Source organism: Epinephelus lanceolatus, chromosome 10, assembly GCF_041903045.1.
Source record: "Epinephelus lanceolatus isolate andai-2023 chromosome 10, ASM4190304v1, whole genome shotgun sequence".
NCBI classification, from domain to species: Eukaryota; Metazoa; Chordata; class Actinopteri; order Perciformes; family Serranidae; genus Epinephelus; species Epinephelus lanceolatus.
The window spans coordinates 10,254,893-10,277,645 of NC_135743.1; the positions used below are offsets into that span (position 1 = coordinate 10,254,893).

General features: G+C 39.9%; 2 protein-coding genes across 3 annotated transcripts; both read right to left on the reverse strand.

The window, feature by feature from the left end:
* Positions 1-1,990: 1,990 nt before the first annotated feature.
* Positions 1,991-12,263, reverse strand: LOC117266423 (natural killer cells antigen CD94-like). 2 transcript variants are annotated; one of them, XM_078171457.1, is made up of 7 exons: positions 11,827-12,263; positions 10,470-10,535; positions 7,733-7,834; positions 7,220-7,414; positions 6,869-7,023; positions 6,619-6,737; positions 1,991-4,437 (listed from the first exon to the last, which is right to left on the reverse strand). In XM_078171457.1, exons 1-7 carry the CDS (start codon positions 11,885-11,887, stop codon positions 4,290-4,292), a joined length of 846 nt encoding a protein of 281 aa, XP_078027583.1. In that variant the 5' UTR covers positions 11,888-12,263; the 3' UTR covers positions 1,991-4,289. The 2 variants fall into 2 exon arrangements, with proteins under 2 accessions (XP_078027583.1, XP_033497508.1); XM_033641617.2 differs by having other exon boundaries at positions 7,733-7,837; positions 11,827-12,261.
* A 2,603-nt stretch (positions 12,264-14,866) lies between these two features.
* On the reverse strand, positions 14,867-21,330 carry LOC117266391 (asialoglycoprotein receptor 2-like). The gene is made up of 7 exons (XM_033641561.2): positions 21,121-21,330; positions 19,196-19,279; positions 18,999-19,100; positions 18,711-18,905; positions 17,834-17,994; positions 17,511-17,623; positions 14,867-15,649 (listed from the first exon to the last, which is right to left on the reverse strand). The coding sequence occupies exons 1-7, from the start codon at positions 21,188-21,190 to the stop codon at positions 15,502-15,504; spliced, it is 873 nt and encodes a 290-aa protein (XP_033497452.1). The 5' UTR covers positions 21,191-21,330; the 3' UTR covers positions 14,867-15,501.
* Between the last annotated feature and the right edge of the window lie 1,423 nt (positions 21,331-22,753).

The window sequence follows — 22,753 nt, forward strand, 5'->3', positions numbered from 1 at the left end:
GTTCGGGCATCTGATCAGGAACCTCCTGGGCGCCTCCTGTTAGAGGTGTTTCGGGCACTGGTAGGAGGCCCCGGGGCAGACCCAGAACACGCTGCAGGGATTACATATCTCATCTGGCCTGGGAACGCTGTGGGGTCGCCCAGGAGGAGTGGCGAAGGATGGATGAATCATATCACCACTTTTAAAGTGATGTAGTACATGAGATGACTTTGTTGTCAGGAGGTGGAGGAGATGATGTCATGTAGGCGAGATGCCTTCCAAGCTGCAGACCACTGCTCAAGACCAACACACAAACCCGCTGATTTTTAGCGAGTCGTCGCTGTGTTTTCAACAACTTTTTAGCCACCAAACACTGGTGTTTTTAGTGTCTCGTCAGTGTGTTTCCATCAGCTGTCTGTGGTTGTTTTTTACAGCCATGGCTGTGTTTCCTGCCAGGATTGTGCCACCAAATATTGCTGTTGTTTATGCACCTAAACCTGGCCACCAATAACCACAGCGTTGTTGAAACAACAAAGTTTTAGTATAAAGTTTCCATGCATCCGCTACATAGTAATATGCAAATGTAACGTATCTGTGGTTTGCAGAAACGTAAAATGCCAACATTTCCTTCTGTTGACTGAGCTGGAATATCTTAATTTTCAGACCAGTAAGGAGGTGACGATATCCCACAGTTGTGCCTCCTCTACTTGTTGAACCTCACTTGTGTGCTATCAAATCCGATTTCTTCAATCACTACTGTCTGTTGAATTTGATAACCCGTTGGAGAGGTGACCAAGGAAAAAACAAGCAGTTATTTCCTAGTGATGCAGACTTTTTAAGATTGCTGATGATATAAAACATGAAATGTACTCATCTGAATCAGTTTGATGCTACAAGTCTTTGATCTGACAACTCACACAGTGCCGAACAAACCCAACTTCTCTACACTGACACTGAGAATCCAGTCAGTGTTGATGTTTGTAGGTTGGGACATGTTGTCAAACTGATAAAAAGTTGCCTTTAAGCGAAATGTGCATTTTACTGAAAAATTGAAATGAAATGTTAAGAGTTGAGTCGAGTGTCTGCATCATGAATCTTTAAGGTGTTCGCAAAATGGTGCCATTGTTTTATTTTAAGGAGGCAAAACATGGAAATACACATCAGAGAGACCAAACTACTGGTCTTAACATGAAATCCTGAACTTTTGATGCACATTAAATAATTTGATGAATCAAACTGCACTTGAGTGATTCTTTCAGATGTACAGATTTTTATTTCTTATTGTCACTGTCACAGGGCATCAAAGAATAAACAAAAATAATATGTATTTTATGTGATTATTAATTTATTCCCAAATTTAAACATTTATGGATGAGTGTCAGAAATTTGTCTCCTGACAGTTTGCTGGGAATTAACACCACACTACTCAGAATGCTACCAACATTTCCCTAATACAACAGTATCAACATGTAAGTTTGTCCCTGATGATAAGAAAATATCAGATAATCATCTGTGTCTTAGCTCCACAGTTACACTTCCTGTGTTTGGGATTTAGAAGCATCTAGCGGTGAGGACAAGAACTGAAACTTCTTCTGTATTTAAAACATGTAGGAGCACAATGGTGGCAGATTTTAAAATGCAAATCACCCTTTCTATAGCCAGTGTTTGATTTGTCCACTCTGGGCTACTGTAGAAACAACATGGTAGACTCTTAAGGAGGGGACCTGCTCCATAGACCTAAACGTCTCATTCTAAGGTAATGAAAACACAGTGACTCTTAGTTTCAGGTGATTGTACACTAATTAAACTGAGTTATTAAAATAATTATTTCATTTTTGCCGATATATCCACCTAAACCCTTCACAGTGGATCTTTAAAATCTTAACGATTACCTCCAATCATTTTCTTCTTTCTGTCTCTCTCCCCACTCACAATAACTTTGAGCTTTCTAAAATTAGATCTGATCACATAAAGTTTGAGACAGGAAGGACACAAGGTCATGTACCAGCAGTTTGTCTGACAGTTTAAGATTTGACTCAGCTGACTTAAACATCCATCCATCCATTCATCTTTTAATTTTTACCTTTACTTTATATTGACTGCACCTTGTAACTGGTTTCAAAAGGCACGCTATAAATGTAGTTTACTTGTAATGATATCTTTTACACCATGGTATTGCTACTTTTAGTAAAAGACTTCAGTACCTCTTCTCCCACTGCTGAATTGATTTTCATTTAATACCACCATTTTCATCAAACAGAATAAATACCTCCTTTTATTGTCTTCTTTATTTCACATGAAATAAAATGACAGAACAAAAATAATAAAAGAAAAGTTAAATAACAATAAAGATAAAAATTGTAATAATGACAAGTGAATGAAGAAAAAGCAATAAATATAAAGAGTGAGAAATAAATGAACAACAGAAAAAGCTGAGATATAAAGATTTGTATGAAAAAAAGTAGTGTGATTGTCAGACTGTGATACAACAGAGGTGATTAAACAAACTATTATACCCAATATACAACGATATATAAAACACAAGACTATAACTGAGGTGAAACAAAGGTTGAGGAGCTTAAACATTCATGTTGAATAGGAACTCTTTTTACACAACATATGTTGACACGTTGCTCTTTATGTAACACCAGAAACTGAGGCCACAACATGCAGCAAGACGGCCACAGGAACTTTGTTGCATCAATTTGCAAATGTTTGGTGTAAATGTTGCTGAAAGGATTTAAGATTTTGGATCATTGTAAGAAACACGTCACATGTTCTATTTTTATTTTATTTTAGTTACTTGAAGGATAGTCCCTTAAGATGAATCATCTTGTTTTTGAGGGAGTCCTTAACATGTATACAGACAAAACATTGCAACAGCATTACATTACATTACAAGAATCAAATAGAACAATACAACAAAACAGTACATTACAAGACAGTAACATCCACACAATACTTTATTGGCCCAACCGTTCCCTGTCCCCCCCAGCCCATCTAGATTCATAAATATACATGAATGGTATTATATCCATCATATTATATACCCATCATCACATACAATACATTCATCGTCAGGAAGATGTCATTTTCCACAGTTCACCACAGATATTTATCAATATTTGTCAGAAACATAAACAGGGTTTTTGTAAATGAATAAAGAGGGATTTCTTGAAGAGATGAAAAGAGGTGATAGATTTTAAAAAATTAGGCAAAGTATTCCAGTCTGATGGAGCTTTAAACTGAGAGGAAAATCGGCCAATTTCCTTCTGGATTCTCGGAACAAAGAAAAAACAACTGTCAGTATGGCGTAAATAATGCTGTGAGCTGTATGGGATCAAATATTGTTTTAAGTACGGGGGGTAATTATAATAAATACATTTGAAAATAAACTGCAGCCAATGAAATTGTCTTCTGGACTCAGGTGTTAACCAATTTAGAGAATGATACGTAGTGCAATGATGAGTTCTGAATGGACATCTTAGACTAAATCTGCAAAGGTTGTTGTTGTGTAGAGGATAAGTTGGTTTCTGAAGTGTTCTGATATACAATATCTGCATAATCGAGTATAGGGAGAATAAGCTGTGTAACAATCTTTTTCCTAATCTGTAGAGTGAAGCAGTTTATTGAGCGATACAGTAAACCCAAGCTGCAGTTTATTTTCTTAATAACTGAGTCAATGTGTACTTTAAAGGTAAGTTGAGAATCAAGCCAGACACCAAGATATTTGAATCGATCTATTTCCTCAAGAGGAGTACCATCAGGATAATTAATGGATAATTTACCAGAATGTAAAAGTTTCTTTGACTTATATTCTTTTAAGTCAGTAATACTACATTGAATTACAGTGATATTTGAATATAATGCACATTATCTTCCCATTAAAAGTCACTTATGTCTAGCTGCCGTCATTTAAATTTGATTACACTGATAGATGATTAAATTGCCCACAGTGAATCAGCTAGGCTGGGCTTTTTGTGTATATTCTGTGACTCCTAAACTCTAGAAATCATTAGTTTTTACAGGATTTGGCTGCTCATCTGAGAGTGAATACTAACAACTGTAGAAGATATAGTCTGATTCGTCATCATTTGTTAGGTCTTCACCTTTCACACCTTCAGGCAAACTGGACATCTATTCAAAAAGACATCTGACAAATTTCAAGAAGACACAATAATGAAAACACAAATCGTCTTAAAGCTATTTGAAGATCTGTTAATATAGCCTATTATTGCTTTATATTGATATCTTTTAAACTGAGATGTAGTTTTGGATGCAACACGAGGAGAAAGAATATGTTAGTAATGCTAATTAGACCTTATCAGAACATCGCTCTCACAGACAAATTTGTTTTGCATTATACTCTCTGCTGGGTCCCAGTTGGCTGTATCACTGCTCCTGGGGATCATCAGTGCGCATGGACCAGGGGTACCAAGTTGCTCCAGCATCCAGAACCTTCAGACACACCACATAAACATCACTACCTGTAATATTATTCCTACTACTGCTAATAAACCAACAGAACAAAGTGTTAAAAATAGCTACAGAGGGCAAATGTGGAATTAGATGGTCAAATTCTGGTTATCTCTGAGCATGTGAGGACCTCCTGTCCATGCTGGCTTAAAGCCTGAGTGTAAAAGAATCAATCTAAAAAACTTGCGGCAACTATTCAGCCTAAAGGTTAAGGTTCAGTGTGTAAGGTTTAGGGGGATATATTGGCAGAAATGGAATATACTATAATAGGTGTATTCTCTTTAGTGTATAATTACCTGAAAATACATGCTACATACAAAGCGGATCTTTATCTATGAAGAACACCATAACCCTGTTTCCACTGAGCAGAACAGTATGGTTCGGTACGCTTTTTTTCCATTTCCACTGTGAAAAGTTGTGGATGGTACCAATGGAACGCTTATGTACCGTCCCCATGTTTGGTCCCCCCTCTGTTGGGGTACCTAGCACACAGATCTGGTACTAAAAGGTGGAGCTGTGAACACTGCAGTCTGATTGGTCAGTAGAGGACGGTCACTCTGCTCAGGGCTGAGCTGTGTCTGGTTTTGAGGCTCATGTAACCACTGTTCATACTGTGGAGAGTTTAATTAGTAAACTGTAACTATAAAATGAAAGGATGTTTTGCTGCCTCTCACAGCAGCTGGAGTCTGAGAAAAAATAACTTAATTCACTGGGCCGACTGCCGGAGACTTTTAAGGTGGAACTTTAACTTGTAATGTTACTCAATGCATGAGTTGAATCAGTCAACACACCTTAAATTTCACTGTGACAACTTTGACCATTATTTTAGTTTTTATATAGAAAACACTTTAGTAATGAGTGGATCTTCAAGCGTTTATATATTTTAATTTCAGCCGGGTTATGTGAACTGCATATATTGTAATCCTCACTCAGAGGCTCCAGCAACACTAAACCCCTGAGCTTGCCTGAGAAGGACTAAATGCACAAACCCGCTATTTTTAAATATCCCATGGAGAGAGACTCTCATTGCAGCCTGTTTTATTTTGTCCTGAAAATGTCGACATGTAACCTCGTTATGTTGACCGTAAACGAGGTGCAGACTTCCATCTGTGTCACCAGTAATGAGGAAATACAGTGAGTGCTGGATGGAGCAGCGAGTGACAACAACCCCGCCCACATTTAAGAGGACTGTTTGTGGTGGAAACACTAGGGTCTAGGTACCATGTCTGAAGGGTTACTGTTGGTTCCAAAGGTACCATACTGAAAGTGTTTGGTGGAAACTGGGCTTATGTTGCACCGTCGTGTTTTTACAGTTGCCCAAAATGGATTAACCAAACACTGGCTTCAGATGGCACCATTCGTGTTTCTGCGTTTTCGAATCGGCCGCTGTAGTTAGAAGCCCGACTGCAATGTGCAGAACGGGAGTCACAAAGATTTGTAACGTGAAAATGCTTAATTACAGTAAGTGTTTCTAGTGGTTTAAATCACCTTGTTCATTTGATTTGGAGAGAGACCACTGTAGATAATTTGGCTTCTGTTACAAAACCTCCTGAACGTCTGGATCTTATGTTAAAAGAGAAAAAAAGGTGACCGCACATTAGCATGTGTTGGACGAGCTGCCTACAGCGGCATGTCAAACTGTGCTGGAAATACATTGATTTGTAATGTGAAACTACTTAAGTCAGTGTTTTTACTGGTTTAAATCACCAGATCTGTTTGTTTTGGCGAGGACGAGACCTTTGTGGAAAATTCCTGAATGTCTGGAACAGGAAATGATGAGCACACAAAAGCATGTTATGGGCAAGCCCCAAGATGCCGAATAGTGTCGGAGATGCACTGATTTGTTGCATTAAACTGCTTTATTCAGTGTTTTTAGCTGTTTTAATTGCCTGGTCTGTTTGTTTCAAAGAGCAAGAGATGTCTGTGTATAATTCAGCCCCTAATAAAAACCTCCTGAACAATGAACACTGGGAGAACTCTGACCAGGAGAAGTTTTTAGCTGGTTGCAATCTGCAATCCCCCTAAATCTTACACACTTCACTTTTAAATTCCTTTCCTAGAGCTATTAGATAATTTGCAGATCTCTCATGTGAGATGTGGTGAATGTTCATGAGGCTGAAATGAGTAAATTCAAATGTTTATTTAAAAAAAAGAGTCTCTTACTGTAGAGTGTCGTTATGTCCATCAAGCCAGACCCAGTTTTTGTCTTTGTTTTCATATAACCCGATCCAGTATCCATGAAACTTGTCGTAGTAGTACTTGATTTGAGTACTGATGAATTTCTGCAGGTCATCAAAACATTCACGCTTATTGACAAAGATTGTGATCAGACATTAACTTTTTAACTGCATTTTGTGTGAATGTGTGCTTTTTGTTTCCTTGGTTCAGCTGGCTTTATGGTGTTAAAACTCACCTGCTCAGCGAGGCTATCAACTACAACCAGATCTGCAGCTGTCTTCTGGCAGTACTCTCGGCTCTCTTGCCATGTCTTCCATGGATACTTTTTATTGTAAAACAGGTAGCACTTTTCCTGAAACAGAATCCAGTCTTTCCGACACGGCTGACACTCTGCATTCATGGCAGAAAAGCAGAGAAATGGAACAAGATGTTAGATTAAAGGCACAAATACAAAAACACAAATACAGTTTGAAAAAAGTTTAAGGTCCCAGTGACATCAGACAACATAAAACACTACTTGCATCATAATTTATATTAGTGGGTTGAGAAGAACTCTGTTATGGTCACTTCAGCAAGACACACTTACCTTTATTTGGGCAGTATTCGTTTACTGGAAAGGTGTCAAACTTCAGGATGACTCCCAGCGTCCAGCTGAAATTGTCTGTGACTCTGCTCAGCTCCTCTGTCTCTCTCTGTAAGATGCTCCGCTCCGTGTTCAGCTGCTGATTTTGGGCCTTGAGTTCGCTGAGATTGACTTTCTGTTTGTTTATTACCACACTGACTGTGGTGAGAATGAGGAAGAGACATCAGTCAATCAATCAGTCGGTCGTGGATGCATTGAGTGTTATCAGAGAAGCATTATTTTCCATACTCTACTTCCATGTTGTGTTGGACCAACTACTCAAAACAGAAATAAAAAGTAAAATAAAGACACTTAAACGGCAGCAGGCACAATTCAGAGAAATCTGAACTCACGTTACCTAGCTATTTTTTTTCTGTTGGTAGAAGACATCCCAGACTGACTCAGTTTCTGCAAATGTGATAAAAGCTACTATGTTTATCAACTGAAAGTTACTCAGTGTGTTGACGTGAAACTCACTGTAGATGATGGCACTGATGCCCGCCACCAGGAGGAGGCAGAGTATCCCCAAACACACCGCCAACACACGAAAGTGAGAGCATGCAGCTGCTTCACCATCTGCTTCTGAGGAGAAAGCTCGTATTCAAATCACTGTTGTAACTATGATCAAATCATTCATCATTAGCATTATTATGGTTGCATGGAAAAATATATAATACATTGTTTTTACATGTTTTTTCTCCTTGTCTTTGGGATTAGGAACTACTGAACAACTGTGACATACTCTTCATGACCAATATACGTTCTGACATATGACTATCATTACTTTTATAATCACACAGGACATATTAATAAAATGAATGATGGCAGTAAAGCACTTTTATTGCATCTCCTGATGCAGCCTGACCCATGTTTGAGTTATACTTCCAAGAACATTGCATGCAATAGTCCACCTTCTCTCTCACACACAGGCAGTGGTGCTGTTCTTACAAAATCAGATTCAGATGATTGATTAGTGTACACAAACATGATAGATTACTATAACACCAACCCCCCACCTCCTGTCCTGTCACATCAAAGCTTCGAATAGCACCATGTCATTTTTATTGAAGCTTTGAAGCCCCAAAAATGGTATTTGGGGCAGCCCTAATTATTATCTTTATATATATTACATTAATTACAACAGTGGTGCAGTGGTTAGCATTGTTGCCTCAAAGCAAGAGGGTTCCTGGTTCAAACCCAGGGTGGGGGAGCCCTTCCCTGTCAGCGTGGGTTTCCTCCAGGTGCTCCAGCTTCTTCCCACAGTCCAAAGACATGCAGGTTAACTGGTGACTCTAAATTGTCCGTAGGTGTGAATGTGAGTGTGAATGGTTGTCTGTTTCTATGTGTCAGCCCTGTGATAGTCTGGTGATCTGTCCAGGGTGTACCCTGCCTCTCCACCATCAATGCCCTGGCATGTTCTGACTGTGATGATCACTCACTGACTACTTTACATGCACAAAGTATGCTAGTTTTGCCTTCATTCTGAGAAAGATAATATTCCTACAAAACTGTTTACATACATATAATGACAAAGAATGTTCCACTAATATTCCCATTAACATGCAGCTGTGCATACTCTGATTAACGTGCCCTAATACGATGTTTATCACCTCAAAATATAGAAAAGTTGAACAGCTGGAACCACTATTGCTATTTTGCTTCTTCCCACTTTCTTTTCCTCTTTCTTTCCTTCAGCCACCTTCTTGAAAAGATTAGAGGTGTGCATATCCAAAGTGCGAAGTCTTTCCTCAGGTTTAAAGGAAGACGTGTTTCTTCTTCCAACCAGAAATGTGGGCTTTTCTGTTGTGTACATTGTGTCCATGACAAAGCACAGAGCTGACTGTAAACAGACAAGAGGCTATGTGTTGTGAATTTTGACGCCCACTCTTTAGATGGCACCCTTGATAGCCACCTTTATTGCCTATCTTACTATATCTTATCTTACTATATAATGACGAAAACTCTGTCTGTCTGTCTGTTCCATGTTTTTCTCCTCACTGACTTGGTCAATCCATGTGAAATTTGGCACAGTGGTAGAGGGTCATGGGAGGATGCGAATGAAGCAATATTACATCAATTGGCCAAAGGGGGGCGCTATAACAACTAATTGAATTGGCAAACTTTGAATGGGCATATCTCATGCCCCGTATGTCGTAGAGACATGAAACTTTGCACAGAGATGCCTCTCCTCACGAGGAACAGATTTGCCTCAAGAACCCATAACTTCCAGTTATACAGATTTTCCGCCATTTTGAATTTTTTGAAAAAAATCGATATCTTCCTAGGAAGTTTGACCAATCTGCATGAAACTGGGTGAACATAATCTAGGGACCAATATCTAAAGTTCCCTCTTGGCAAAAGTTGGAAAACTTACTAAAACTGAGCTTCTATAAGGCAATGAATATTGCGGAGGGCGTGGCTCATCACATAAAGGTGTATAACATCTCAAGGGTTTCACCAATCACCACGCAACTTTGTAGGCATATGACCACACATAATCTGAGGGGACCCCTCCATTATTGACCCCATCAAACAAAATGGGGGCGCTAGAGAGCTAATTTCTTATCTAGGCCTAACCGCCATATGGATTTTTACTAAACTTGGTAGATATGTAGAACAGGACGCCTCAAGGTGACTGGAGAAATTTAACTCTAATTGGCAACTGGGTGGCGCTATAACAACAGAAACATGCTTAAAAATGGCTAAAATGCGACCGATCGATGTGGCTCCCCCTGTGGCCGAACGTTGGGGGTTTTTTTTCTAATTTTTGGCGTGACTAAGTCATGGAATGGTATGCTGCTGCAACAAGGGCTAGCCGCACCTTTCCCATGTGAACTACCAGTGCGCCCCACTTTTAAGTCGATACAACATATAAACACTTTAACTATCTGCCTTTCAACGTGCTACCTCAACTACTAATGTACAGTTTTAGCCCACTAACTATCCCACTATTGGCAATGGTACTACTGTACTTTCAATAAAGCAATCGTACTATCAAATTCACAGAAACTCTGTCTGAATACATTGCTCTTCTTAATGTGTTCAGTTGACTATTTAATCTGCAGTTTCCTGTGACCTGTATCCCACACATACCATATGAAACTGTATGTAGGTAACTGTGCACTCAATGGGTATGGACTAGTATCATATAATCTTTGATATTGAACAGTTCGACTGATGAAATGCAAATAAGACAACGGAATTTAAAACTTACTTGGTACAGTAGCAGCTGTCACTTTAGGTTTCACCTCAGAATAAATTGTTGGGTCCTCTTTTTTCTCTGAAAGACACAAATAACAACACGAGGGAATGATTGAATTAATGATAATAACTGTTCACAATGTCACAACGAAACATGTTTGTGTGATGTATATAAAGTACTCCCCGCTGAAACAGGAAGTAACATAACACGCTAATTATTTATAAAAGTGACCATAAGTGTTATTGGTTTGGAGGGGTCAGATGTTAGGAGGGTTTTTTTTTAGGTCAGCTGGTGCTGCATGAAGTAACAGTTTTGCTTTGGTTTGATGCACGTGACTAAGTGTGCTCTGAAAAGTTCAAATTAATTTACTTTTAATGATTTCTGCTTGTCTTCACATTGCTCTTTTTACTTCTCACAAAGCGTGGTTTGCAAAACACTAGACATAAGAACAGATTTCACCGAAAAGTCTTCTGCTCACAATAGTCGCAGTCTTGTTTTCTGTTGTGTGTGTTATATAATCAGTATAAAGTTGCGTATAAAAGGACAAAGCAGGCTGGTTAGCTTCAAAACAGAGGCAAAGAGAGAAGAAAATGCAGGTGTGGAGTAGGATTTCGTGACTAAGGTGGGAAGTGGAGGGGCAGCAGTTGTCCATTATTATATACACACTGGACAATGTGAGGTTCCATCAGACTGCAGTGAGAGCTTCCACATACATCTACGTAACCTCAGTTTCTCTTCCTCAATGAAAGTAAGATATTTTTGGGGCTTGGCCATGGTATGCAGATTTAAAATCCCACATCTCAGGTTAAATTGATGCAAACCTTAACAGGTGTCTGAGCAGGGTAGCTATTACAGTAGGTGGATGGAAATCTATGACGAATATATGACCGATAATCTATAACCTGATGTAAATGACATGCAAGTAAAGAGGCTGTCCGAAGTATCGGGATTTGTTGATCATACAAAATTACAGCAGGTTTCAACAGGTCTGTCTTGAGAATGATTGTAGTTTGAAGGTCTTTTTCTTTTTGCTGTCTTGAGCGAAGAGTTTTTTGTTACAGTACTTTGTGTTTAGACACCAGCCTGTGATTTATTGTGTTGTTTCTATGAAGAGATAAAAGCACAACACCTTTTGGAGCATTAGCCGTGGTGGTGTTTGTGTCACATATTCCAAAAACAGGCTTTTTATACCAATGGAGAAAAAAATTCAAGAACTGAAAGTCATAATGTGGAATAAATTATACTGTATGTTATGGCAGGGAACTGTAGGGGTCATAATGTGACTCTTCCCAACAGAAGCCTTAAAACGATGTTAAATAGTCTAATAACAGTGTGCTTCATTTAAAAGATAAAAAAAAAAGTCACTTACCTTTTGGAGCTGTATCAGCATTTTTAAAAACAACCGTAGAATAACAGATTTCTTCCTCCATCCCTAAAATTAACAGATTGCCGTACTTGCTTTAGTGCAGAGAATGAGTGTGTGAGTGACTGAACAAAATTTTACAGCACCACCTCAGGGAGAACCAACAAGAGGTTCCTCTTCCCCCTGACAGTTTACTAACTGCAGCCTTTGAGTTTGCATTATGACATGTCTAACGGACAACCTCAAACAGAGATGCTGGAGGTCCGGTGTGGCTTTATGGCCATTGATTACACAAGATGTCTGTATTGTGTGTTCTCGGAAGTATGTCTGCTTCTGTAATGAGCAAATGTACACATGATGAAAGAAGTTGACACATGTGAGCATTATCTAATACTGAATTTAACCTTTTAACCTGTTGTGTTTGGATTTCTTAATTGATGGTCAGTGTGGTTGTAATGCACTCTATATGGTGAAGGGTCATCTTTGTGTCTACACTGGTGTATTGTCTTCATCGTTGATAAGAATGATACTGAATCAGAATCTGTCATCATGCTGTAAAAGGAAAAGGCTGGCGATTTAATTTATTTTTTTTACTGTCAACAAATCACATGAAAAGACTCAGACCTACAATTTGTTCTTCCATATCCCACTACGTTCTGACTTTCCTCCCCTGTCTGTAGCACTGAGTTTATTTAAAAGTGAGCCACATATATGATTTCATTTTCACTGTAGTTGTCAGCAAACGTTACTCAAACAGGAGTAAAACATGCATTTGTTGGGGGACTATTTTCAGTGGTGGATGAATACACATTTGATGCTATAAAGCCCTAGTCACTAACAGGAGGACAGCGGTCTGAGTCTGGACCCAGACGCCGACCTATACAGACCCGGACTTATAACCAGTAAATAATTATGGGAATTTAAATTTTGACGGGACACTTCTATTTTAACCGGCGCAACTTTTCTTGTCTTTACAGCACCGGTTTAGCTGATCAGGAAACGCACAGTCCAATTGCATGCGAAATAATCATCCCACATGATGCCACCCAGCCAATCAAATTGCTCAAATCACAATTGATTAGCATTGCGACTCTGTGTACAGTCAGATGAGAGACGTGAAGGGCGAGTTACAAGCAGAAAGATGATAGAAAAATGTAAATATAGAAAAAGAAAGAAAGCGATACAGGGAGAGAAGACGGAGAGGAAGAGACGAGTGAGCGAGAGACAGGGAGAGAAACACAGAGGAAGAGGCGAGTGAGCGAGGGACAGGGAGAGAAAATTGTTATTATTTTTTTATTGTAAAAGCCCTTCTGTCTTGAGCCCTTGTGTGCGGAGTTTGCATGTTCTCCCCGTGTCAGCGTGGGTTCTCTCCGGGCACTCCGGCTTCCTCCCACAGTCCAACGACATGCAGGTTAATTGATAACTCTAAATTGTCCGTAGGTGTGAATGTGAGCGTGACTGGTTGTTTGTCTCTATGTGTCAGCCCTGTGATAGTCTGGCGACCTGTCCAGGGTGTACCCTGCCTCTCACCCAATGTCAGCTGGGATAGGCTCCAGCCCCCCCGCAACCCTCAAGAGGATGAAGTGGTTAGAAGATGAATGAAGATGGTTGAGACTGTTACGTCAAGATGTGAAACAGTTAACAAAGAAAAAGGAAAATTCAAGCTGTTGCTGCACTTCATTTTATTTTTTCTAAAATGAAGCACTTTATTTTGAGATGCACAATTTTTCAAAAACTATTTCATTTATTTTCTCCATTTTATTTTTAAATGCATATCTTGTGTCAGATGTTGATTGCATGCAGATGTTGATACAACTACTAGGCTACTTCAGTATATATCACACTAAATCATATCGCAAGTTAGACATTAGGATGTTCCGAACGTTTGCTTTAGGAAATTTTCTCAAACTAGACCTCTTTGAATTTTAGTTGAATACCCCTGCTATAAAGATTATCTATGGCAGCAAGACTGAATATGTGGTGTTTTTAATTATTTAAAGCCCAGTTCAGACCAAAGCACACTGCTACCTTGAATGGGGTTAAAATGATTTAATCTTGCAGCTCTTTTAGACTTTCCAAATTATTGGAGCAAATGGATTCAATCTTGATAGCGGGGGTTGTGACGCCCCCAAAAAATTATCCACTGATTTATAGACGTCTCTTTCCCAATGTAAGTCTATGGGGAAAAGTCTTTTTGGGCCCAGTGGCATCACGTGATGGACCCTGCAAATTGCAGTACCACTGTTTGACCACTATGAAAATTGGCTTCAAAGCCTGGCGCTGTTCCTGTTATGTGTGGGAGTATTTCTTGGCTGAGACTTTCTGGAAATGCAAAAGTCCAGTCAAATGTAAACAGTGCCAGGCTAGCCATTTCCCCTTATCTGCAGTCCTTGTGCTAAGCTAGGCTAATCATCTCCTGACTTTAGCTTCATATTTAACTGACACACACATGAACATAGTAGTCATCTAGTAGTAGTATCTTTTCATCAAAAGCTCAGTTCAGACCAAAGATTTGTGACGAGACGAAACAGTTTAAGAATGTCACAGAGAAAAGTTGCAGCAGTGTGAACTGGCTGTCTGAGCTCGACTCAAGCCGGCTTATGGTGTCACCTGCAACTCAGGGTATAGGCGTACCCAAAAAAGTGGCCACTGAGTGTACATGTATGTCCAAGGAATATAAACAGATTAAAACATTTATGCACCACAAAGTAGGCCTAGATAGATGATAGATTATCTTTATTGACTTTGCTTTCTTATCTCTCTAAAGGCCCAGACACACCAAACCGACCTCAGAGAACTAGCGGCGATGAAGGTCTCCTGCTGCGTCACCGGACATCACTGTGTCTCAGCCAAATGAGTTGCATATGAACACACCGCAAAAATTCCAACCGACGGTCAGCTAGCACATATGTTCTGCGCCTGTGTGAGAAGAAATAACTCTCCACACCAGCAGATGGCAGTAGTCTGTACTCCCTATTCAAAAAGGGAAACCAGAAAACTGTCTTGATGGTAGTTAGCCAGTTAGCAAATGAACACAATCCGATGCTGACAGAACAAAGCGTATTTATTGTGCGCCACTGCAAAATAACACAAACCACCACAAAATATTTCTGCTTGTAGCTAAAGAAAAATAATCTGACCTTATGTAACAAGTTTGTTTTGACCTCACTCCCTCTTGATTTTAGCTGATTGTTTACATTCCTCACTTCCATTTCTTTTATCATATGCTGAGCTGAACAGCCAATCAGAGTATCCCTCTCACTGACAGGCTTGGCTGCCGTTTCAACATGCTGAATCGACCAAAAAAAAACAGCCAACAGGGGGTGACAGCAGGGTGACAAGTTGTAATGGTGCAGGACACAGCGCACAGACTGGGGCAGCAGAAGCTAACCAATGGGCTAGCTTTGACTGGTGGTGTTTGGTGATTTGTGTGTCACGGTTTTAATATATACATACATATATTCAGGCCATATATGCCACATACAGTATTACTCAAAGGTACACTCTGCAGAACTGTGGTGAATAAATTAGAAAAGAACAAAAAAGTGCTTAAGCTTACTTATCTGTTTTAAAAAAACAGTAAAGGCAACATTTATCAGTTTTGACAAACAAAAAACAACTTCCATAGATAGATATATTTCTTAAATGTTCTGTAACCTATTTTCATAATGCATCTGATTCCTAATCTGGTTTGATCAGAGCTCTTGTTTCACAGATAAAGCGGTTATACATGTTACAGCCCATTTTGACCCAGTTGGCCAGAGGATCTGTTTGTGGCAGAGTGAGAGCACAAGATGCCCACTTCCCAGCTTGTTGTGTTTTCCAGTACCTGGATAAAAAAGAAAGAAAGAAAAGAAAACAATTACATGATATCAATCTGCTTGTCCGCTTAACATTTTGGGAAATGCATTTATTTGCTTCATTGTTGAGAGTAAAGTCCAGTTCAGACCAAAGATTTGTGATGCGCCGAGTTGAAAAAGACAACTACCTTCAACGTTCTAAAATCCTGTCGGTTCACACCGATGCAACTAGATGAGATGGTGTATCATCTCTATGCAACAACTCTCTGTACTTCTGTTCTGATTTGCAGCTTTTCAGGCTTATTTTGTGGCTGAATATAATTTATAGCTTCTTAAAATATGAATGAGGATAGTGATAGTGAGGTACTGGCTACAGCTGCATTTGATGATACGGCGAAAAACAGAAACAAAATGAGCATCAGATGGACTGTAGTCATAATAAATATGCCACAATAATATAAATAACCAGCGCCATTTAAAGCTCCAGTAGGCAACATTGTTTTGGTATAATTGAGTAAAAATGTTATAATATCCTCTAAGCCAGGGCTCGCATTAACCGGATATTCTCGGTCATTGACCGTTTTTTTTACAAACAATGACCGGAAAATCTGAAGGCCGTCCGTCATTTTGACCGGTTGCAATTACCACCCCTGTCCACTTGGCGGCGGAGTGCACAGTCAGTGGTTTAAGTGGCTGCCGTTTTCACACTGCAGAGAAAAAGTCATTCCTCTGCTTCATGTAGCTGTTGACATAACGGCCTGGACACAAAAAAGAAGCGCACTGCCCAGCAGCGGAGGCAGTTTTCAGTCAGCGCCCGTGTTAACCTATCTGACTGTCCACACAGGCCGCTGAGCAGAGCGGAGCGCCCGCGGAGGCAGCACTTCACTTTGGCATCTGGTCTATTTTTCACGCAAGCCGCGAGCGCTTCTGTCAAGCTGGATAGAGCGGATCGTACCAAACAGGAAGTCGGACACAGAAAAGATGAGAAAATCCGGCCAATTTTCAAAATAAAATAACAGCACGCACTGAGGAAAGTGAGGAGAAAATACCATGTTTATAATTTAAAATAACACAACAGTATATAACCGAACACATTTTTCAATACCCACTTCATTACAATTTTAATTTTGTGTCACCGAGCCTTCAGGCAGTTCATCTGTCTGTTCATCTTTTCGTTCATGTCCTTATTAATGCACACTTTATAACTTGCTTGTTGGATTTATTAAAAACGAACGAATGAAAACTAAATGTCTTTGAATATCTTTATCATCATTTAAAAACGAAAATTAAAATGACTGGTAAAAATAGATTATGACTGGATTTTTATGACCCTGTCGGTCAAAATGACAGGCGACGAAAAAGTCTAGCGCAACGTCTGCTCTAAGCATAATGTAAATCAAGTGGTCTGAGACAAACAATAGGTTACTGCACCTCACCATGGCTCTGTGTTCAGCCTCTAAAGAATCAGTATCGTGCCGATGTGCATCAACCAATCAAAGGTCAGCTCAGACCACTGCGTTCCTATTGGCTGTTCTACTGCATATGCGCCTTCCCGAGCCTCGGGAATATGTGCGGGGCCGCGAGGGAGGGATGGGGCGGGCTGCTGCGCGGTGAGGGAGAACAGAGGCTCCCAGAGAGGGAGAAATAGAGCCAAATAGGATAAAATACTTGCGTGCTCGTCTGGTAGGAGGGGCTCAGGGTGGAGACGAACGAAACCTAACTCAGATGAGACTCAAAAATCAACCGTTTTCAGGCTTTCTACCTACTGCAGCTTTGGAATCATGATGAAGTCATGTGTCTGAATGACTGCAGTCATGATTCACTGAGGTTAAAGAGACATATGTGGCATCTTTTGAGTGACATTGTGTATGTGGTTTGTTTTGTGCTTACATCACAGTGAAGTTGGTTCCATCTACCCACATCCACGTGTCCATCTTGCGCAAACCGATCCAGTAGCCGTGGTTGTCATCATGGTAGTATTTTGTGTGGTTATTGATGAATTCCTAAATTTGTGAAACAGGTTTTAATTACGAAAAAAAAAATCTTTGTGTCTGTGCTATAATAAGATAATACAATGATTTCTACAGCACATATGGGACAAAAAGATGCACAACAGTCTGCCATACAAAGATGAAAAACACACATGAAAAGAGATATGCAAAAATTGAAAACACAGCATAAAAGATTTAGGACATAAAAGAGATCAGTCTTGCCTGCTCTCCCTGGCTTTCAATCACCACCAGATCTGCATTTGTTTGTCTGCACTGGTCTTGGCTTCCCTGCCAAGTCTTCCAATGGGAGGAATAATCAGAGGTTGAAAACAGGTAACAGTTTGACTGAAACAGCACCCAGCCGTCCAGACAGGGTTGACACACTGGAAAACAAGAAGGACAAAACAAAATCATATCACATTTTTTTCTTATTAAAAAATAAATATTATAAAAGTAGAATTTGCGCCTCCTGGCCGTATGCCTCTGCCAACCAGTCAAGCTAGTGCCTTGGTTGTTGACGTTCTGGGACGTCGTGTCAAGTTCTGCCTGTTACATGCATTGTCTTCTTACAAAATACACTTCCGTTTTCACAGGAAATTTAACATTTACATACAGTCTCTTTCAAAATAAACGCACTACGTCAGCACAACACCATGAATTGATGTTTTTTACCTTCAACAACTAACACACGTGGTTGGGTTTAGGAAAAAAGATCAGGGTTTGGCTTTATAATTTTGGGAGGTGTGAACACTGCTCTCCCTGGTGAAAGTCCCCCAAGTTTCCCCCTGATGCCACTGATTGCCATGAAACTATAACTGTGACCGGTTGCGTAGCAAGCCGACGTTAAAGGACAGCTTTTTTCGCCAGTGTCTGATGCCGAAAGTTACTGCCCAAGCGCTGGATTTCAGTGACTTCAGAGTGAGACTGGACTGTCAGATAAATGTAATGGAATAAAAAGTACAATAGTTCCCTCTGAGATGTGGTGGAGTAAAAACATAAAGTAGCATAAGATGGAAATACTCAGATTTGTACTGAAGTGGGCCTATAGTACTTGTTTAAGTTTCTTAGTGACATTCCACCATTCATGAAAATGTTTCACCTCTCTGTGGACAGTGTAAGTTCACTGGGAAGCTCTCATATTCCAGGATGACTGAGACGGTCCAGTTGAGTCCGTCTCTCTCTCTGATCAGATCTTTCATCCGTCTCTCTAAGTCGCTGTTTTCTGTCCTCAGCTGCAGATTCTGTGCTGTTAGGTTGACGTATTCTCGGTGCTGCTCTGACATGACTTTGTTGACTGCAGTCAGGGAAGAAGAAACAGTTACTGTTGTACCCACCTGTTATTATTAAACTGCCTTGAAAGTCCTGGAAAACAAGAAGGCAGACTTACAGTGGATACTGACAACAATGGACACCAAGATGGCAAAAATAATCCCCAAACATGCTGCCAGCAGATGAAGCCGAGTACATGGTGGAGCTTTCTTTTCATTTTCTATTAAAAACAAGAATAAAGGCAAATTATTATTCTAATTCATAGCAAATAGTTATCATATTCTATGTTTTTAGTCATGATAAACCACAAATAACCTGGTATGGCAAGATTTGTATTGGATGTTTGCTCCTCCCATTCTGTCACCTTGTCATAGATTATTTCCAGGTCGCTTGGTTTCTCTGCAAGAAGCAAAGGTAATGAAAACACTGGTCTGCAGTGTCTGCATTTCAAGACACAAACGGCCTGTTTACATCTGGTATTAACATACGTCTTGGGTGATTAGATTGGATTAGTACAGGTGTACATGCACCTAATGCATCAGTGTGTCCTCACTGCATCTTGATATCTGATAGCTCAGATCACATTTGGAGGTTTTCTGGGCCACATGTGGTCACAGTGTGTACACTCGTGTCCTGGGCCACACTAAGGGACCCCCTACTCAGCTGACGTCCTTGCTTATCTTATTGAGTATTAAAAATAAACTATGCAGGAATTTAAAAAAACAAAAAACAAAACAATATGTGAACTCACACAAAGGTAACTCCTCTCATTCATTACGTATGACCCACTAGCAGTGTGTGTGGTGTCTGTATCTGCAGAGAACCTGCCCTCTGTGTGTATTTTCTTAGTTTGGACCTTTTAGAAATGGTGTGTAGCTCCCAGCCAATAGCAGCCTGAGGTCAGGACTCTATGAAAACATAGCAGCCAGCCATGTCTCTCCTCTGCTCTGTTGGTGCGAGCTGCAGGTCTGTGTCTGTTTGATCGAGGGCGAGATTGAGCCACACACACACACACAGAAGAGAAGCCAATTGGAGAGGATGAAGCACGCGCTTCAGCTGAATTCACACAAAATCCGCCACTGCAGCACCTCCCTGCAGGGTTGTGCGGAGGTGTGGGTGTTTTTATTTGTGCTTATTTGTGCTTAAGAATGACGTAAAACAATCTCGGTACTGCCGCTTCCTTTAGCCTCAGGTTTAAATTCCCTGATCCGTGTGGTTTGGAGTGCAGGAGACCGCTGCCGAAAATTCAGCTCCTGGTAAAAAAACCCTTGAACAATGAACACTGAAGGAATTCTAACCATTAGAAGTTTCAGCTGGTTGCAATCCACAATCCTCACCACTAGATGCCACGAAATCCCCATAAATCTTACACACTGCTCCTACAGAAACTCAAGAGTAAATTTAGGATAGGACTTAAGACTTGAAAAGGTTCAGAAGAATGGATTTAACACAAATACTGTATTTTATTTAGAGTAGTTTACCATGTCACTTTAAAAATGATGATATGATTCATCCATCCATCCCTCTCCCCAGCAACGCTTTCCAGCGGGAGGCGTCCTGATCAGATGCCCGAACCACTTTAACTGACCTCTTTTGAAGGAGCAGCGGCTCTACTCTGAGCTCTCTCTGGATGTCCGAGCTCCTCACCCTATCTCTAAGGCTGAGCCCAGCCACCCCACAGAGGAAACTAATTTTGGCCGCTTGTATCTGCGATCTCATTCTTTCGGTCACTACCCAGAGCTCATGACTATAGGTGAGGGTTGGGACGTAGATGAACCAGTAAATCAAAAGCTTTGCCTTCCAGCTCAGCTCCCTCTTCACCACAACAGTTAGGCGCAGTGCCTGCATCACTGCAGAAGCTGTACCAAACCGCCGATCCATCTCACGCTCCATTCTACCCTCACTCGTGAACAAGACCCCGAGATACTTGTTACATGAAAAAAATCAATCAATCAAATATAATGTTTATTGATTATTATTGGCACCACCTCGGTGTTGCAATGCTAATTCAAACTGGTAAAAAACTGGGTATAGTAACAATATCTGTCAAAGTTTAGGAGAGGAGTAAAAATATATTATATTCCCCTTTTAAATGAAGTGGAGTAGAAGTTTAAAGTAACAGGGGATAGAAAAATGTAAATGCAAGTATCTCAAGAAAAAGTACTTAGTTACTTTCCACCTCTGTCAGCAACTCAGCTACACCATCAAAGTACAATAAAAAAAAAGAGTACATGACTCACCGTGTTTAGACATAGGCCTACTGTTAGTCTTGAAAGTCACCGTCGCATAATGCAGTTCTTCCCCCGTCATCTTATCAGGTTTGTCACAGACAGTTTTCACCTCATCTCAGAAACAGAATCATGAAACTCAAACCACCGCTGTGGTCTAAATGCACGCTTTTGTGAGTGCAGCTTGAGACAGTGAAATGGTTACAAGACCTGCACTTCTGCTTTTGGCAGCAAAATGTTGTAAGAATGACGAAGTTGTTTTTATTTTAGGGGATTTTTTTTTTTTTTTTTTTTTTGACAGGAACAAAGTTTCAGCACACACTGAGCAAAGACCAGGGGTCGTATTCACAAAGCTTCCTGCTGCTAAGAGTCGCTCCTAGTGACGGAATTCTAAGAAAATTCTTGTCATTGTGACACTTCCTTGGAATTTGCCCTTAAAGTTAAGACTAGGTCCTTGTAAAAATAAAAGTTATTCACAGAGCATCTTAGACCTTAAAGAGGGTTAAGAGTTTCTTAAGCAGAGGAGAAAATGATGGAAACACAAAGAGGTCGGAGAAATATTCTCCAAACGCTGGATGACAGTGAGTAAATGAAATGCTTCAGTCTGTCTCAACCTTCCATCAGCAGAGTGACCACAGTAACCATGACAACACTTTCACAGTCAGCAGGTCATCTCATTTCCACTGGGTGTCCACACCTTGCAGGCTCAATAACGGGCATGTGTGTGACAACCAATCACATCTGTTAAAAGAATGCATCACACCTAGCAACAGGAGTCAACCACACCTCATCACTATGTAAAAGTTTCTGTTCTTTCCCTGCTCAGAGTTGCTCTGAGAACTTTACTGAATCACTCCTAGGACTCCTTACAAAAATTTTTTAGTTAGGAGTGTATAAACAAAATGACGAAACTGTTTAAGTCGTCTCTTTACTGTTAGTTTTTTTTTTATTTGACTGGTTTTGTTTTTAAGGACATTTATTTGCCTCTCAGCATGTTGAAACACAAAGCAGACATAGTTTAGTTTGGTGGACAACAGAGGAAATCTCTCTGTCGACATGTTCCTGAAGTGATATGGCCCGAGGGATAACTGTCTCCTATCCTTCTTGTTTTGTATGTGAGCCACAAACACAACCTACTACATGAATCCTGACATTGAGTAAAGATGTACACACATATGAAGACGGGGTTTTCCTCATTCATGCAACTCACTGACACTTAAGACCTCTGCTGACTCATGGTTCTCCTCTTCATGTATAATCCAACGCAGTTTATTCTGAAGATCTAAATTTACCAACCAAGGCCAGCAACACCTGTTCATTTTAGAAAAAACACAGCACTGAAACTGCACTTCTTAAGGTTTTATATAACTTGTTACTATCAACCGAGGCTAAAAAAAACCCCAGATAAATAAAGAAATAAATAGGTTACTATTTAATTAAGGTTAAATAGGTTAAAAGATAAAAATAAATAATAAAAATAGTAATAATAAAATTATTATTATTATTGATATTGCTATCATTATTATTATTATTATTATTATTATTATTATTATTATTATATTCATGGATCAACAGATTTGATGTTTGAGCTAATGTGTTGTATCAGTGTTTGTCCAGCAGATGGCGACATAAAACTCTTTTTAAT

What these genes read in the sequence shown, in the direction of transcription:
- LOC117266391 (XM_033641561.2), bottom strand. Translation starts at nt 21,190, where the DNA reads ATGACGGGGGAAGAACTGCATTATGCGACGGTGACTTTCAAGACTAAC. An exon ending in TAGGCCTATGTCTAAACACG is followed by an intron (nt 19,280 to 21,120) that starts GTGAGTCATGTA and finishes TGCTTCTTGCAG; the next exon opens with AGAAACCAAGCGACCTGGAA. An exon ending in CTTACACTGTCCACAGAGAG is followed by an intron (nt 17,995 to 18,710) that starts GTGAAACATTTT and finishes CTTGTTTTCCAG; the next exon opens with TGTGTCAACCCTGTCTGGAC.
- LOC117266423 (XM_033641617.2), bottom strand. Translation starts at nt 11,887, where the DNA reads ATGGAGGAAGAAATCTGTTATTCTACGGTTGTTTTTAAAAATGCTGAT. An exon ending in GACAGCTGCTACTGTACCAA is followed by an intron (nt 7,838 to 10,469) that starts GTAAGTTTTAAA and finishes CTTTCTCCTCAG; the next exon opens with AAGCAGATGGTGAAGCAGCT. An exon ending in GGACATAACGACACTCTACA is followed by an intron (nt 4,438 to 6,618) that starts GTAAGAGACTCT and finishes GTGTGTCTGAAG; the next exon opens with GTTCTGGATGCTGGAGCAAC.